This window comes from Orcinus orca, chromosome 3, assembly GCF_937001465.1.
Source record: "Orcinus orca chromosome 3, mOrcOrc1.1, whole genome shotgun sequence".
Lineage (NCBI taxonomy): Eukaryota > Metazoa > Chordata > Mammalia > Artiodactyla > Delphinidae > Orcinus > Orcinus orca.
Genome location: NC_064561.1, coordinates 15,067,851 through 15,085,587, shown reverse-complemented (window position 1 = coordinate 15,085,587; position 17,737 = coordinate 15,067,851). Strand labels below are relative to the sequence as shown.

The following is a 17,737-nucleotide window of genomic DNA, read 5'->3' as shown; positions in this document are numbered from 1 at the left end:
ATCACCACTGTAAATTACCTCAGTTCCTTCTGCCTGCTGATGAAGCTATTTTACTTCCTGTTCCCAGCCAGCCCCACATATCACCCTCCTCCTAGTCCCCTTCCTTCAGGGCCTTTCCATCATGCTAGGATAGCTAGTTTAGTTAGTTAATTCACTTGACAAATCAGTCACATGATTGGGTGGTGGGGAAAATGATCAAATTAGTTATTTGAATAAATCAGCCAGTCTTCTGGTAAACTATAAACATAGCTCTGGAGAGTTACAGCTTCAGAAAAACTAATGTTTGAGAACAACTTTTTAATCATTCTTTATGATTTTAGTCATTCTTTATAATGATTTGTGCTAGAAAAAAGTCCAGCTGTAACAGAGGGATGCCTGGAAGAAAGGGAGCGATGCTGGGGAGAGCAGACCAAAGACATCCTGTAGGGAGAAGAGGTAGCTCTACCTTGCAGTTAAGATGAAGAGGGGTTCATAAAGCATGAAAGAGTCGATTTCTATAAAACTTTTATTCCATATAATTTTATATAACTTTCCCCACATTCTTAGTGAGTATGAGAATTTGCATACGGAGTGCATACAAGGCAACGCATGAGTCAAAGGTGTCGTATTGTCATAGGGAATCAAAGCTACAGGAGGCTCAGGGGAACCATTCCTGGGCACAGCAGTTCATCATGTCATGAGAATCATTACCTCTATTCAAATTTCCTCTATTCAAATTTAGCCTTCTATTCAAATTTCCTCTACACTTAAGCATTGATTTTACTCATTTAGAACTTGACATTAAGCTTTATGTCAGTGGTAGTCTAGTTATAAATTAATAATAATACCACTATATTACATTTCACAAAATATTTTCAGACCCAGAATTTAATTCTGTCCACAAAAAGTTAATCATTTATTTATTCAACAAGTATGCATTGAGTGATAACCACATACAAACCAGTACTTGAGGTGTTTGAGATATGTCAGATATATCATTATCAATAGACAATGATCCCTCCCCTCAGGATGCTTACATTCTATCCAGAAAAGGCAAAAGCAAAAATAAATAAATAAATAAAAATAAACCCAATAAATAGGATAACAATAAAATCTATTAGAAGCTGATAAGTACTATATTGAAGAAAAGAGCCTCCATTGGGCCCAGTGAAGGGGAGTGGGAGGGTAAGCTCTGGGTGGGTTCTGGGGTAGGTCAGGTTGTATAGTTCTGAGAAGCTGAATTTGAGCAGGCTTAAAGAAAGAAAGGGAATGAATTAAAGAAGCATCTGGGAAAAGGAAATTGCAGGTAGAAGGCACAGCTGGGAGAAAGGCCCAATAGTAGGAAGTGCCTGGTGGTGTAAACCCAGCCAGGAGGCCAGAATAGATGGAGAATAATAAAAGGGGAAGTAAGGGGAGGGAGTCAGAATCAGAGTAGGAACTTGTGCTCAGATATTCTAGGGTCTGAGAGTTTGTTGTAAAGATTTTGGCTATAACTATAAGTTGGATGGAAGGTAGCTGCAATGGTACTACAATCTTGGGTGCTAAAAGGATCAGTCTGGCTGCCGCATTGAGAAAGGACACAGGAGTGGCTGAGGTAAAGCCAGGATTATTGTTAGGAAACTAATGTAATAACCCAGAGGGAGAGGATGGATGTTAAGACGATGGTTTTAGCAGCAGAGTGGTTAGGTTAGCTCTGGCTGAACTCTAGATATATGCTGAAGGTAGAGCCAACAGGGCTTACTGATGGACTAGATATGAGAAAGTAAAATCAGGAAAGGAGTTAGCCAGATTGTGGAGTCTTTATCCACTGGAAAAGATTCTGTGTATTGTGTATGAGTGAGTGTGTGTGTGTGTGTGTCTGTGTGTGTGTGTGTGTATGGAATTGGCAAGGGAAGGAGTAGGGACTATAATAGGAGATGCACAAAGCTTTGTGAAACTTGGAATGCAAGGGATGAAGAAAGATTTAAGTTGGTTTAGTAACTAACATACCTCATGATAAGATGCACATTGGGATAATAGGATTAAAGGGTGACAGTGGAGACTAGGATGTTAGCTTTCTTGGTAGGGAGGAGGCATTCGTGGGATTCCCTTTTCGCCCCTTGAAGAGGGTAGCAGGCCTGAGGCCATGAGGCTTCCTTGTCCTGGTGAATGGGTGGAGCCCCCAGGGGTGACATGATCTGAGACCAGTGACCCTGTCCCTCTTGATCCCTATGGGGAAGGGGCTCTACTGCTCTGAGTGTATGTTCTCTGTCATGACTCCTCTCATAATTGCTGGCCCTATAGTGACATGGACACTCAAGTGTTACAACAAGTTGCCATGCCTCATTTAAGCCCTGATTGTGGGAAGCATGAACTGAGACCCACTGCATGAGCCAGTTTCTACTTAGTTCATGAACAGAAAAGGCCTAGAGAATTCATGGTATATAAAATATCAACAAGAGGGATGTAAGGGTACATTATTATTACCTCTGTTTCCAAAAGAGACAAAGAGGGGAATTGTTTGTTCATGATCAAACATACATGTATCAAATATGAATATACAGAAATCTTTGTTTAATACAAGTCCCCTTCAATAAAATATGTAGAGCCATCTGGAAATACAGTTTGATAAAATTTTGCTATTTCTAAAATTATTATACTCCATAATGTTCCTCCAAATGTAAAAAGTCTGAAAAGAAATATATTAATAAATATAGAAAGAAAACTATATTAGTAATGTTATTGCAAAGTATGTGAAAGATTTTAGTCAAAGAAATCTCTCTAGATGAGAAAAGCTCCTTAAAAGTCAAGGTAGGGGAAGAGATATGGGAACATATGTATATGTATAACTGATTCACTTTGTTATAAAGCAGAAACTAACACACCATTGTAAAGCAATTATACCCCAATAAAGATGTTTAAAAAAAAAAAAAGTCAAGGTAGAGTTAAAGTAGAGGATTAAAGTCTTGGCAGATTATTATCAGGATTAGGTTATCTAAATTTTCTATTAATTAATAATTATTTAGCATTTAAGCATTTTAGCATTTGGTTAGCAATTATTTATTAGACATAGATACAGAGAAAGATGGTAGCAGAGTTAGCTTTCAATAATTTTTAAGAATTTTGTTGGAAATGTACAGAATATACTTTTAAAATAAGTCAAATATTATTATCATTTCATCATTCTGGTCATTTTTACATTGTATTTGAGTAGTAAAGTTGAATTTAAACCAATCATATAAATCACAACCTTACTTATTTCCCAAAACATTGGGAGGTCAATATCATTGTTCCATGTACAGGAATCATACTAAGTAGCTGAGACTGAGAGAGAGAGATTGCTTGTTTGAAGTCTTACAACTAGGTAATGACTAGGTCAAAGAACTAGTTGAATCAGAATTCTGAGAAATTTCTACTCTAAAAAATGTATCGATGCTGTACACCTGAAACTAACACAATACTAACACAAACTAACACAAAATCAACTATGCTTCAATTAAAAAAAATGTATCCAAAGATAAAGGAAAAAGTTGTAAGGGATAAGGCATGAGGCTCAGTGATATTAGAATCAGAGGAATGAATTTCATCATTCTCAAAAATTGACCCCTGAGTGAAGAGGATTTAAAGGGTAATTGAATAGTCATAGGAATCATGAATATATAAAGGGATGGTTCTGAATATATTAATCTAGAAGGAAATGGAAGGTTAAACAATAAGGGGTATAAAGCAAGAAAAGAAGAAAGAAGCAATAAAGAGCAAAAGTGAGAGAGACAGAGACAGAAAGATGCAGAGGCAGAGAGACAGAGAAAGAGGAGAGAATGAGAGAAGGAAAATAAGGAGGAGGAAAAAGAATTATGGAGCTGATGCTAGAACAATATTGGACTGTTCTGAACCAATTTAAGAATTGCCATTTCTAATTCTTAATATATGGAAGATTGGAATGAAGAGATATTAAAAGGAATGAGACATTAAAATAAATGTATAGATATCTTTGTTTAATATGAGGGCCATTCATTTGAAGAAAACACATCAAGAAAGTATGTGGAGCCATTTGGGAAAGGAGTGGTAAGACTGCTCCATTTCTAAAATTACTATTCTATACAATCCTTGTCCAAACACAAATATTTTATATTTTCTCTTTTGCCCCTATGGGAAAATGTCCATAGTGACAAGGAATGAAGTGCTGACCTAAATGGGGACATCTGTTGAGCCTTCACATATGTATACCCTCCATCCTACTCCAGGAAACTTTGCTAGGCTTGGGGTGTATCTTAGCAACAGAATTTTAGGAAGGATCATCTCTAATGTTAGAAGCAGGGTGAAAATGACCCCTGGATGCCCAATTTTCTAACTCCACTTCTGTCATAGGTGGTAAGATAAGAGGAGTCGTGTCACAAATGAAAAAATAAGGTCGAAGAAAACCAGAGAAAAGGTGATTGAACGTGTAAATATAAGACCCATGTGTGATGTTGTAAAAGGAGATTTCACCTGCTTCATAGTCCAAGAAAATCCCAATGCAGCGAGGCCGTTCCAAGTGGAGGAGAGGAACTGATGGAGAGGCAAGGACCATGTACTCACTCCCTTTCAGTAGCCACATGGCCCAGACCCCGTTCTCAGGAGATGGTGTGGTTTCCCCCTTTCTTGACACTGTGTCTTGACAGACACCTAACCCCCATTCTGCTCTTTCTCCCACCATGACTTCCCAGTAATGCCTCCCTGATGAGAAGTTCTGCAAACCCAGGATACAAGGCCATGTGTCAAATCGCTCAGGGTTGTTGGGGACATCCCTCCATAGTTCTCCATCCTGCACACTGCGCAGGTCAGCAGTCAAGAGGAGGCTAGGATGTGCTGTGGCGGGATCCAGTTTTATGTCAACTGCAGAAAGAATTTTGTGGAACATGTAAAAGAACAGAAAAGACTGGTGAAAACTTAGGAAGCCATGATATTGAGAACTGTCACGCCATTCCTCACTCTCCCTCTAATAACTCCTGGAGATAACAAAATATGTATTTCACCTTGCAGGTCGATGAGTATATGCTTCATTGCTTTTGAGTGTATTCCACTGCTATGTCTGCATAATCCAGGACTCATTACTGCCCCAATTCAAACATAACCATTGATGATAAGACAAACCATGTGCATGACCATTTAGATTCCTTTTATCTCTATCCAGAGCACTTTGGAAGATCTTTGGTGCTCTTTGGAAGATCTGCATTTAAAATAAAATTTACAGCTCCCTTGGGATTTTTTTTTCTCCTCAAAGCCTATAGGAAAAATTCATTGGTATAAAATCCACCACTTTCAAAGCTATGTTACTATGGTAGGAAGAATTCTAAGATGAGCCTCATGACCTTCAGACCCTGGTGGTACTCTCATGATTCTGTTATATTATGTGACAAGAGGGAGATTATCTGAGTGGGTCTAATAAAACCACCTTTTAAAATCAGAGAGGTTTCTTTGGCTATCAGGCTGCCACCAGAAGTGAAAATCAGAGAGATTTGGATTTGATGTGTCATTGCTGCCTTTGAAAATGGAGTGGGCCACAGCTGAGGAGAAGCGTGAGTGACCCCCAACTGATAACCAGCAAGGAGATAGAAATCTCAGTCCCACAACTGCAAGGAACTGCTTTACATCAACAAACTGAATAAGCTTGCAAGTGGACTCTTCCCTGGATCCTTTAGAGAAGCCCAGCCTGGTCAACACCTTGATTTCTGATCTTATGAAATCTTAAGCAGAGATGCCAGCTGATCCCATGTGGTTATCTGATCTGAAGAACTGTGAGCCAATAAATGGATGTGGTTTTGGGTAGCTAAGTTTGTGGTAATTTGCTATGCAGCAATAGAAAACTACTACTGATACTGTGAAGTCCCAGTGAGATTGATATGAAATTTTATTTGTACATATAATTAATAAATACATCTACAAATGAAATGACCTCAGTGAAGAAGGGAGGATGTAAAATATTCAGTGTCTTTTTTTTTGGTAAACATTCAAAATTAGTAAATTTCATTAATCACATTTTAATTTTTAATATACTAATAACAAATACTAATATGCTGACTGTTATTCTTATTTGTCTCTAAACCACTTCTAACTATCTTTTATTGATACTCAAGCCTGAATGGGTCACATAAGTAATACATCATCTATACTATCCCATGGAACCCCACCCTCAAGGGTGCCACTATCATCCTCATATTGTAGATGAGGAGACTCAGAGCCCAAGAGATTATGTGATTTTCCCAAATTATATGATTTTCCTGTCATAAATAATGGGAATTGAAAAGTGGGTCTCTGTGGAATTGTGTTAGGCCTATTTAACAGATTTCATGTCATCATGCATCATTCCCACTCCAGCACACTTATTTGCTCCATTTATAAGAAAATTAATCTGTGAAATAGTTGTTAATACATCTATCTCCAGTTCCTCTCCCTACCTCTTCTTTCTTAAACTCAGTTGCTCACCAAGATAGAATAATACCTTAAGCAAACTACTCCTTCTTCCCAGTGCTCCATGCATTGATAAATGATCAGTCCTTAAAGTTCACCTTAAATGACTTTTCTGTAGCACTCAACACTGTTGAGAATCCTTTTGTCCTGGGAAACTTCACTTCTCTTTCCCAAAGACACCAGTCATCATGCTTTCCCTCCCTCTCCACTGGCCTCCCCTTCTTGGTCTCCTTTGCTGTTTTCTCCTCTTCTCCTCCATCACTGCTATTCGAGAAGCCAATGGTCTCAGGATTGGGACCTCTTGCCTCTTTCTCAGATCACTTCTGATGTGTTCTGGGGCTGGCAGGCACATTGCATTCATTAAATTCCATTCATATGCTTACTAATTCCAAATATATATATATCTAGCCTAGACTTTTCTCCTGGAACTCCATATTTGTAAATTCATCTGTGTACCTGACATCAACATTTGGATATTTAACATTCATCACAGCATGGATGTGTCTAAAACCCATTTCCCTTTTTCTGCCTCACCTGCAGCTTTACCTGTCAATGTAAACAGCAATTTCATTACCCAATTCTGGAGATTTAAACCTTGGAAGCATTCATGACTTTTCTCCTTCTCTGACACCTCATATCTAATCCAACAGCAGATCTTGCCAGCTTTGCCTTCAAAATACCAAGATTCTGTCCATTTCTCTGCACCTCCAGTACTACTACCCTTGTCCAATGGACAATCGTCTCTGATTGGATTATTACAACGGATCCTAACTGGCTTTCCCACATCAAGACTTTCCCCTCTGTAATTTATTCTCAATAAAGCACACAGAGTGATCGCCACAAAACATTAATCCAATCATCCTATTCCTCCATTTACAGCTTTTAACTGATGTTCTATTTCACTTGGAGGTAAAGCATTGCTCACAGTGGCCTGCCTGTTGGATCCTGTGCTACTTGGACTTTTCTTGGCCTCCCCAGCTCTCCCATCACTCACTCCACCACAGCCGCACAGAACTCCTCATAGCTCCTGGAATGCATCTTCCATATTTCCATCTCAGGCCTTGGCACTCATTTCTGATGCCTGGAATGCTTTCCTCGATGATCAAATTCCAAATTAGATGCCCTAACCCCAGAACTTCCAGCCACCCTTAATTTATTCTTTTTTTCAATATTCTGTATCATCTTCTAACATTCTGTGTATTTTGCATAATTTAAGCAAATATATGCAACATGAAGCTGTAGATTTGTAAGTTGATGTTATTGTTCAATTTTATATTCTAATGTTTAGAAGAGTTGCTGTCATAAAATACACAATATTTGTGGAATTGATTAGTTAATTCAGTAAAAATAAGTGGGAATATGGAGACACTGATTATGAGAGTGTAGTAACTTGCAACATTTCATGCAGTTAGTACATATTACTTTGCCCATCAGAACATTGATTAAATCATTGAACAGGACTGATAAGATGGGTTTTCTCATCATGAGACAAAGTGGTTTCCCTGTAAGTAATAAAGCCACTATTTAGCCACTGTCTGTTTTCATTACTTGGTATAAACTGAATATAAAAAAGAAATTAAAAGTATTGAACCATTACTGTTTTAAAAAACAACATAATAGGACCAAACAAACTAATTATAACACCATAGTGCCTACAGAGAGTACTTAAATATAATTGACTGAATATTTTTGGCTTTATTAACTATCTAATTTAAGAAATTCATCAAATTGCCAGATAATAAAATAATCCAAACCTTATATTATTTGATACACTGCAATGCTTTCATATATTGATGATTTTTTGTTTTCAAATGTTTCATTTTGTCCTCCAAACAATACAATTTTTTAGCATTTTATAAACAAGGAAATGGAGATTGATTAGAAGTAATGTTACTTATATCACAGCTAATATCGCTTTCAAGCCCACCATTCTAACCAAATGTAGCTTATATGGGTGTCAGTGACTCTGATATTCTTTCAGACTATTCAGAAGTATCTCAACATTCTTTTTTTTTTATTCTGAGCACGGTGCTCTCTCCCTTCCTCCCTTATAGTTTGGCATAAACGTGTGACTCACTTCTATCAATAAAATCCTCAGGAAAGCCCTGTGTGCCACTTCGGAGTAGTGCATGATTCATCATAATCTTGCCCTTTTCCATGGCTACCAGCAACAGGAAGGAGGTGGGGCTCTGTCTGCACGGGTCCCCAGAGTGAGATTATGTGAAATTAAAGCCTCCACAATCTAGTAATCAACCTAAAACATGATCTCGAAATAAAACATTTCTGATTTTAGCCACTAAACTTCGGGTCCTGTTTGTTACTATAGCCTGACTGGTACAGTAACAAATTGCAGTAAGAGCCAAATTCCAGGTATCATAGTTCCTCGAGCTCTAAAATGCAGCCTACCTTGGAACTTTCTCAACATTTCCCTCATCCCAGGGATGCGACACATTGTCTTCAGCTCCATGGGGATGGTCTCCAGATCCAGCCGTGTGACACTCTTACTTCTGAGAAGAGCGCAGAACCCACAGTTCTCAGTAGGGTTATCCACCAACCTCCCCAGCCTCTCCCAACCCATTCTTTGATTCAGAAAGTAAACATACCGGCTCAAGGCTCCTCCCGCACCCTGAAAGTGAAAGAGAAACAAGTAGGTGTGAGTTAGACCTCTGAACTGCTTTTGACAGACTGGGGACACACCATGAACATCTCTTTAGGAATTGTTGGAAATCATTAACTATTAAGGTAAAACTATAAGAAACATGACTCTCAATAAAAGCTAAAAACAGGCTGTTGTTGAGTTTTCTCATGAATTTAAAATAATATAATCAGTTTGCCTCTATTAAAATAAAATCAGACCACACAAAGTTTAGGTTAATTCCTATAATATCTATTGGTTTAACTATTTTCTGAATTGATAATTCTGACATTTCAATATTTTAGTAAAGAGTTACATTCTGTGAATGCAATTAGGGTAAAAACAGATTCTAAGTATCTTCAGAATTTATTTGAGTAACAGTGAAAGGTTAGACATAAAATGTTGCTCTCAATGTCCTTTTAAGAAAACCCTAAATTCCTCATTCTTTGAACCAACATACCATGTCTAAATTACCTAAGTGGATAAAAATAGAAGTCATTAATATCTAGCAACATTTTATCTCAAAGTAGATTATTAAATAAATCACCTGCATTGCATTTCCCCTCTCCCTCTAAAAAATAGCTACCTGTCAGATTAATTTTGACAGGGCATAAAAACAGGGAAATGATTAGCTTTACTTTTCATCAGAATGACAGGCCTTGTTTTTGGCCATTGCGGGTGAAATATAGCTTACTGGTACTGAGAAAGAAAGGGAAAAGAGGGTATAAAAATGAAACTAAATTATTTGAGAATATATTCCCCCTAAGATTTATAAGACATTTTAACATTTCTTCAGTGCTAATAAACGATAACTTTATATACATTGTGTTTTGAGATATGGTAAGATGAGACAATGAATATTATTGAAAATGCCAGAGTTCTTGTGTTTATTTACTGTCTGAAATTTAGAAAATTTATTCCTTTCTGACAGTTTGCTCACTAGGAAGTGGGCATAGCAATACTAATAAAAATAATAATAACAATACTAATAACAACACAAGTTTTACTGATATATAGATATATTGAAGACAAAATGGGACAAATTAAATAAAAATGTTTTGTAAATGCATTCATTTAATGACCCCCCACTCTGTAACCAGTGCTATTTATCACAGTACTTGCATGAGGATAGGAATTACTTAGTTCAGAAATCCCTAAATGAGGCACTGGGGATGAGATACAATGAAGCGTGCCCAGAAAATTTCTATTGCAGTGAGTTCTATCATGATAGCATGCATCCAGCAACAACGATGACTTTCTCAATTCACTTGGGATTTAATGCCTTCAAGGAGGATTAAAAGGAAATATTTCCTTTTCCCTGTTATTTGTCTCTTTGTTCTATAATCTCAAATATAGCATGGGCAAGCTGCATGGAGCCCAGGCAATTTCTCCCTACCACACCTGGAATAGTCATGCAATATGGGCTAGAAAATTAGCATTTGTCTTAAAAATTAACGTGCGAATTTCAAGGTGGACAATTTAAAATATTACTCATGCTTTTGGTTATTGACATTTAAATGGGTTAATAAGACTTTTTTGGATTGGCCGTCACTGAAATACAGCAATATCATCATTGACCGATTTTGAGGTTATAGATTGTCCTTTTTCTGTTTAATCATGTGTAAATCATTAAATTGATTTTAGTTTTAAAAATATTTAAGTTTTGTCTTTAGTATGAACTATTTTATATGATTCTCTAGGGTCCCTTCAGATTCTGATACTAGGATTAAGAATTAAGATGCTTTCCAAGTAAATTCTAGGGTGCCCTTTCCCTAAAGATCATAAATGCTTAAGCTGTTTGTCTCTGAAAGCTGCTATTTGTCCCCTTGTTCTCAAGTCTACCCATCCCTCCCCTCCCAGGCACCCAGCCCCACCTCCAGCAGACCCAGGGCTGGGCGCTGGCACCTCTCCTCCAGCTCCTCTGCCAGATCCTTCAAGGCTCTGCTCTGCTGAACCAGCCGGTTCTTGCTCTCCCGCAGTCTCTGCAGGGTGGCTCGTTCCTCCTCCTCCAGTCTTCTAAGCTGCAGTTGCTCCTCCAGGGCTAGTAAGCCACGATACTTTTCAAACTCCAACCTGAAGCGTTGCCTCTGCGTTTCCACTTTCTCCTGGAGTGACACAGTGCATCGAATGATCAGCAGTTGGGGCAGAGCATTTGGCCTCCACCTTCACGGATGGGATGACGAAGCTGGAGAAGGCAATGTCTGGAGTGATCTCATCTTCATAACTCTATGAACGGACCCACTGCATTTTAACAACATGCAGAAGCCAGAGACTACTCATGAGAAGTGGCCAGCTAGAGTTTTCAAACTTAGAGTTTGAGAAATACTGTTGGATTTGGGATCCCATTTCCATGGACTTGAGGACAAGGCACTTTCATATTCAAGTTTCAGTACCATATATAAAATGGGGGAAAAGAAGGGTCTGGGAATTAGAATTAAATATCAAACTGTTGAGCACAGTGACTAACATAGAGTCGTTGCTCAATAGAAGTTAAAATTTACTATTAGTCACTGGAATGAGAACTGTGTGGAAATAACTGAATTATGAAGAGAGATTAGAGAGACCTGGATTTGTAAATGTGAATAAGAAAATGTTTATAGAGATTAGAAAATATTCCTCAATAATGTGGTAATCATGAAACTATAAGGCTAACATTCTCTGCAGAGCCAAGAAAGAAAGAAATTATTCTCAGGTCACTTACTGCAAAGGTTCAGGGAATTCATCTTGATTTCTACCCAAATCTCACCTCTATAATTTTTTAATAGACCTAAGGAACACATTTCGATACAGCATTAATATATCTAAATTTTATTCTCTGGAGACTGGTGTGTGGAAAAGTAGCTTTAAACTAAGAATAAGAGGCAAATTGCCCTCCCATAGTCTCTCCACATTTTGAATTCTCTGGTCCATTATTAAACATTATACCATTTTGGTTCAATTTAAGAACACAAGCTAGTGCCTTTAAAAGAATTCTAATAACGATTTTCCTCAAATTTCATAAGACTCAACTCTCCTCCAATTTCCCATTTCTACCTCCTTCTGCCACTTTCTAAACAACTAGATTCATATAATTCTGACCTCTTTAAAGTCAACCAACTGTGAATTCCATATTCTGATCTGAAAGGTACAACTCATTGAATTTCTCCCCCATTCTCCATGTTGGAGGCTGTGCTATTGAGGAGTGGTGCTAATAACTCAGTCATTGAAAAACAGTGGAATTATATTTGGGTCATAAGAGATAACATGGTCCAGAGGGTTTTAGTTGCAATTCACTCTTCTCTCATATCATCCTTCTGAGTACTACAATTATATCTACAGATACAGAAAGGCTAAGGGTTTTCACAGAATTTAGAGTTTATTTAAGCCCATGCTTGTTGCTTTTGGCTCACATAGATACATTTTCAAAGGTAAAAATCATGCTAGTTTATTTGGCCTAGGACAGGGATCTTAGAATCATCTCTACTTTAGAATAATCAGCGGAGGGTTCAAAAAATGAAGGAACCCATATCTCAGATATGGAATTTCTGATTTTGTAAATTTGTGGTCAGGTCAGGATTAAAAACAATTGACTTGGATTGTTAGCATAAAAAGAATAAAAATTATCAATAAACATCACTATCAATGAACTTTACATATAATATACATAACTATGGGAAAAGATAAGACATCACAGAAGAAAAATACAGCAAAAATAATCCTTATGAAAATATTGTCAGAAAACAGAGCACAAGACAAAATTTTTGAGAAAAGAAGAAAGAATTATAAAAATAAAAGGGTTCCTTGGAGAAGGACAGAGAAGAGAAATATTCTATAAAATAGATTCTATATATATTATAATACATATTATATAAATAAAAACACCTATGTAATTTCCATATACAGCTTCTCAATATTGACCCTATTGACATTAGACCAGGTGATTCTTTGCTGTGATTTTTTTTGGGGGAAAGGTGACTGTCCTGTGCATTAGGGTGTCTAGCAGCATTTCTGGCCTCTACACATGAGTTGCTGGTAGAGCACCCACCCTCTCCCAGTTGTGACAACCAAAAACATCACACATATTACAAAATATCTCTTGGAAGGCAGCACTGCACCAGGTTCAGAATCACTCTGTGTATGTTTGTGTGTGTGTGTATGTATAAATAGGTAAGAGAAAAAAAGAGCTCATGAGGGGCTTCCCTGGTGGTGCAGTGGTTAAGAATCCACCTGCCAATGCAGGAGACATGGGTTTGAGCCCTGGTCCGGGAAGATTTCACATGCCATGGAGCAACTAAGCCCATGCGCCACTGAGCCTGTGCTCTAGAGCCCGTGAGCCACAACTACTGAGCCCGTGTGCCACGACTACTGAGGCCTGCATGCCTAGAGCCCATGCTCCGCAACGAGAAGCCACTGCAATGAGAAGCCCGCACACCGCAACAAAGAGTAGCCCCCACTTGCCACAACTAGAGCTGTGCCCATGCACAGCAACGAAGACCCAACACAGCCATAAATAAATAAATAAATAAATAAATAAATAAATAAATAAATAAGAGAGCTGATGAGCTATAATAAAGATAAAAAATATTTATGGATGACTGAAAAAGACTGAAAATTCAGACTGTCTTTCTATATGTAAGATGATGACTATTAACCTGTATTTCATATATATAAGTGATGTGAAATATTTACTATTTCATTCATCTAACAAATATATATTTTTTAAACTAGTACTGACAGTACAAAACTCTGTTCTAGGTGATGCAGTGAGTTAAGATGAGTAAAATCAAGTGAGTGAGTAAGATCAAGATCAGTAAAGTTTATTTACAATTTGGATTGGGGTCATATTAACAGAGATAAAAAGAACACAACTGTACAATATAATTTGAGGGGATGAGGTGATCCAGGGTGAAACTGAGATTTTTTTTCTTGAGTACCTATGTAGATGGAACAAAAGTACTGGAGTGCTGGTGGAAGAATGATTTAGTGACCCAAATTTGGATCCTTCAAATAGGCTAGCCTCCTGAACCCCAATATTCTCTCACCTTCCAAATGACAGTTTTCCTTCCCACACTGGCTTCCTGAGTCAAGGCTTCCTCCATCTCTTTCCTCACATGTTCCTGGGCCATCTGGAGCTTTACCTGTTTGGGAAGATATGCGGCAGCCATTACAGATACCCTCATTCAGTACTTAATATTGACTGGGTATGGGGGGAAATACAAAGATCAGCTAAAACAGGCCCTAGAAAACATATAAAAATGTTCGACCTCGTTAATAACTGTTAAATATGTTTTTAAATGTTGATGCCAGATGGAATCAAAGATGTATCTAAAAGTGTGTTCATTGTATTTTAAATAGTAAAACTGTAATTAACCAAAGTGTTAAAAATACGGGAGTGAGAAAATTTTATTTTCACAGGATGGAATTAAAATAAGGCGTTGCACAATATTTAATGACAAGAAATACAAGTATAAAGAAAATTAAAATAAGTATACTTCATGCAACTTTGCACCAAGTTTGAAAAATAAAAATGCTTATGATGAATATATAAAAACTAGGCAGAGACCAATGAAAATATATTCAATAAACAAAATCTCATATACTAATTCTTGGTTGAAAAGTGATGCTATTCCTTATATCTATATATTTCAACTGCTTACAGTTATTTATTACTTTATAATCAGAAGTGTATTTATTATATTTGGCAGAAGAAAACTTGTAAGTTAATATTTACTAAATGAAAAAGAAATACAGAATGTCATAAATCTTACAAGGGGTAGAAAAATAATTTAATGAAAAGTAAATCTCTTTCAACCCTAGGACCCCTGCTAGAGGTAAACACATGTATTTTATTTACAAAGAACACACACAAAGATAGACACATACACACATTTTAAAACTCTTCTCAAAGTCATTCAATAAGTCTCAGAAAAAACAAAACAAAAACTAACAAACAAAAAATGAAATTCTTCCCAAAGTCACTGAACAAGTCCTACACATCAAGGTTGTTCTTTTTTAAAGATAACATTCTAAGGTAGAGCACATAAAATAGCAGTAGAATCCATGGAGGCATTTAAAAAGATGAAGAAACTAGCAATTTTTTTGGTGTTTGGAAGGAATAGAATACTTCAACACTTATGGACAAAAGAAATTGTAAGCAAAAGCAAGGAGGTAAAAACCTGTGGCATGTTTGGGGACAACAGTGATTAGGCTAGTTTTGCTGGATCGAATGATTGGTTTAGACAAGAACTATAGTAAGAAAACTTAGGGCCTTAGAATGTCTTGATTGATAGGCTAAGGAGTTTAGAAGATATTTATTTGGTATTTAGTTGAAGAGCTACTGAAATAGAGAAAACTTCCTTAGAAATATGACATTATCCATGCAATATATAGTACCTTATGGATTAAAAGAAAAAAAGGCAGGAATATATTTCAAAAGTCTAGCTAGAAAGTAGCTAGCAACTGAATTTTGCAGAAGACAACCAAAATCAAGAAGAAACACTAAGAAAGATATTTCGTGGTAGGTCCAGAGGGAAGTTGAGGGAAAAAAAATCACAAACCTTGATTTAGAACAATCAAAGTTAAAATAATAATAATAATTACTAATTATTTTGTTATTATAAATTATAGTACATAATATAAATATACTAAATATTATACATTATTAATAATAATTTGTTAATTAAATTTATTATTATTTTAGAAAGTTGATATTTGCACTTTATTTCATCGTGATAGTACTTCAGGTAAAGGTCGATAGATTAAAGATGACTTTAACCTCCTTTGTGCTAGCAGCCGTTCCAGATATTGAGAATTTAAATGTGTTCAGGATATGTCTAAAAACTTTTGATGAGCACCAGCAGGGAGAATCTTATTCATAGGGTTTCACAGATGCCACTTTTGTGGGCCAGGTACTCCAATATGAGTCACCTTTTCATTGAGGATGCTCACATCGTAAGTCCACAAATACGTGTTGACTAGAGAAGGGCCTGTGTGCTTAGCTACTGGATTTCTACTTCAGAGTAACATGCATTGGCAGGCTTTAAAGGTGATCAGAGCCCTGTGCCCATCCAGAAACTATTCTTAGCAAATGTTCAAACATGAAGGTTGCTTTATGCACCCCAATGTTCACTGCAGCACTTTTACAATAGCCAAGACATGGAAACAACCTAAATGTCCATTGACAGATGGACGGATAAAGAAGATGTGGTACATATATATCATGGGATATTACTCAGCCATAAAAAAGAATGAAACAATGCCATTTACAGCAACATGGATGGACCTAGAGATTATCATACTAAGTGAAGTAAGTCAGACAGAGAAAGACAAATATCATAGGATATCACTTATATGTGGAATCTAAAAAAATGATACAAAGGAACGTATTTACAAAACAGAAATAGGCTCACAGACTTCAAAAACAAATTTATGGTTGCCAAAGTGGAAAAGGGCGGGGGAGGGATAAATTAGGAGTTTGGGATTAACATATACACACTACTACATATAAAATAGATAATCAACAAGGACCTACTGCATAGCACAGGGAACTGTACTCAATATTCTGTAATAAGCTATATTGGAAAAGAATCTGAAAAAGAAGGGAGATATGTATATATATAATTGAATCACTTTGCTGTACACCTGAAACTAACACAACATTGTAAATCAACCGTACTCCAAAATAAAATAAAAATTTTTTAAAAATGAAGGTTGTTTTGGTGACAATATTAATTAACATAGAGATAAACACTATGCAAAAGCAAGACATTATACAAATGATAGTTATTCGGAAGTGTTTCCAATAACTATGCGCACCTGTAACTAAGAGCCCATTGGACAACACAGCCCTCTACACCAGAGCTGTAGCTGTGGAACCCAGATTACCAACATCAGGAAAATTAAGACCAGCATGAAATTAAATGTCCAGGGAGAATTTCATGGGAGAGGAGGGCAACCTAAAATAATGGTATGTCTGAGCTCCTGAACAGGGGTCCCTAAAGGTGGGGTGTGCACGGAGCAAAGGCATGGAGACCTCAAGGTGAATGTGAGCCAGGAGGGTGGTTGGTGCGGAGGGCACAGGTCATTCAGATCAGGTGGTAGCATTTGGCTCTGTCCCTAGCAAGGCACTCTTCACACCTCTGACTCAGTCGGCTCCTCTGTTACAGATCAGCATTTCCAGACCCAGGAATCGTGGCCCTCCACGTGCCGTGGTAACACCTCTCACCTGGTAGCACCTGGCGGCCTCCTGCAGCGGTGTTGTGCGGTGGCTCCTGTGCTCTGGGGTGGTGTCACAGACCCAGCACAGAGCCTCCTGGTCCTCCTCACAGAAGCGGCTCAGCTCCTCGCCGTGCCTCACACACAGGCGCGCCCCCGAGGGCCCCGCGCCGAGCCCCAGCTGCCGCACGCTGTCCACCAGGCTGGCCAGCTGCCTGTTGGGGCGGAAGCTCTCCAGCCTGAAGGGACCCCGGCACTGCGGACAGGCATAGAGGCCGCTCTGTGCACTGTCGGACTTCTCGCAGAACTCGGAGATGCATCTGAGGCAGAAGCTGTGGCCGCAGTCCACACTGACCGGTTTCTGCAGGAAATCCAGGCACACTGGGCACCTAGCCTCCTCGCACAGCCGCTCCCCGGGCCCCCCCGAGGCCATGGCCGGCCGGGCCTCGCCCGGCCCTGCTGATAGCAGAGCCGCCTTCCCCAGCTGCCTGCGCTATCTCC

General features: G+C 38.0%; 1 protein-coding gene across 1 annotated transcript; it reads right to left on the bottom strand.

The window, feature by feature from the left end:
- Nucleotides 1-866: 866 nt before the first annotated feature.
- Nucleotides 867-17,737, bottom strand: TRIM58 (tripartite motif containing 58). The gene is made up of 6 exons (XM_004284016.3): nt 17,247-17,737; nt 14,065-14,160; nt 10,918-11,148; nt 9,012-9,034; nt 8,815-8,915; nt 867-4,833 (listed from the first exon to the last, which is right to left on the bottom strand). The coding sequence occupies exons 1-6, from the start codon at nt 17,667-17,669 to the stop codon at nt 4,244-4,246; spliced, it is 1,464 nt and encodes a 487-aa protein (XP_004284064.1). The 5' UTR covers nt 17,670-17,737; the 3' UTR covers nt 867-4,243.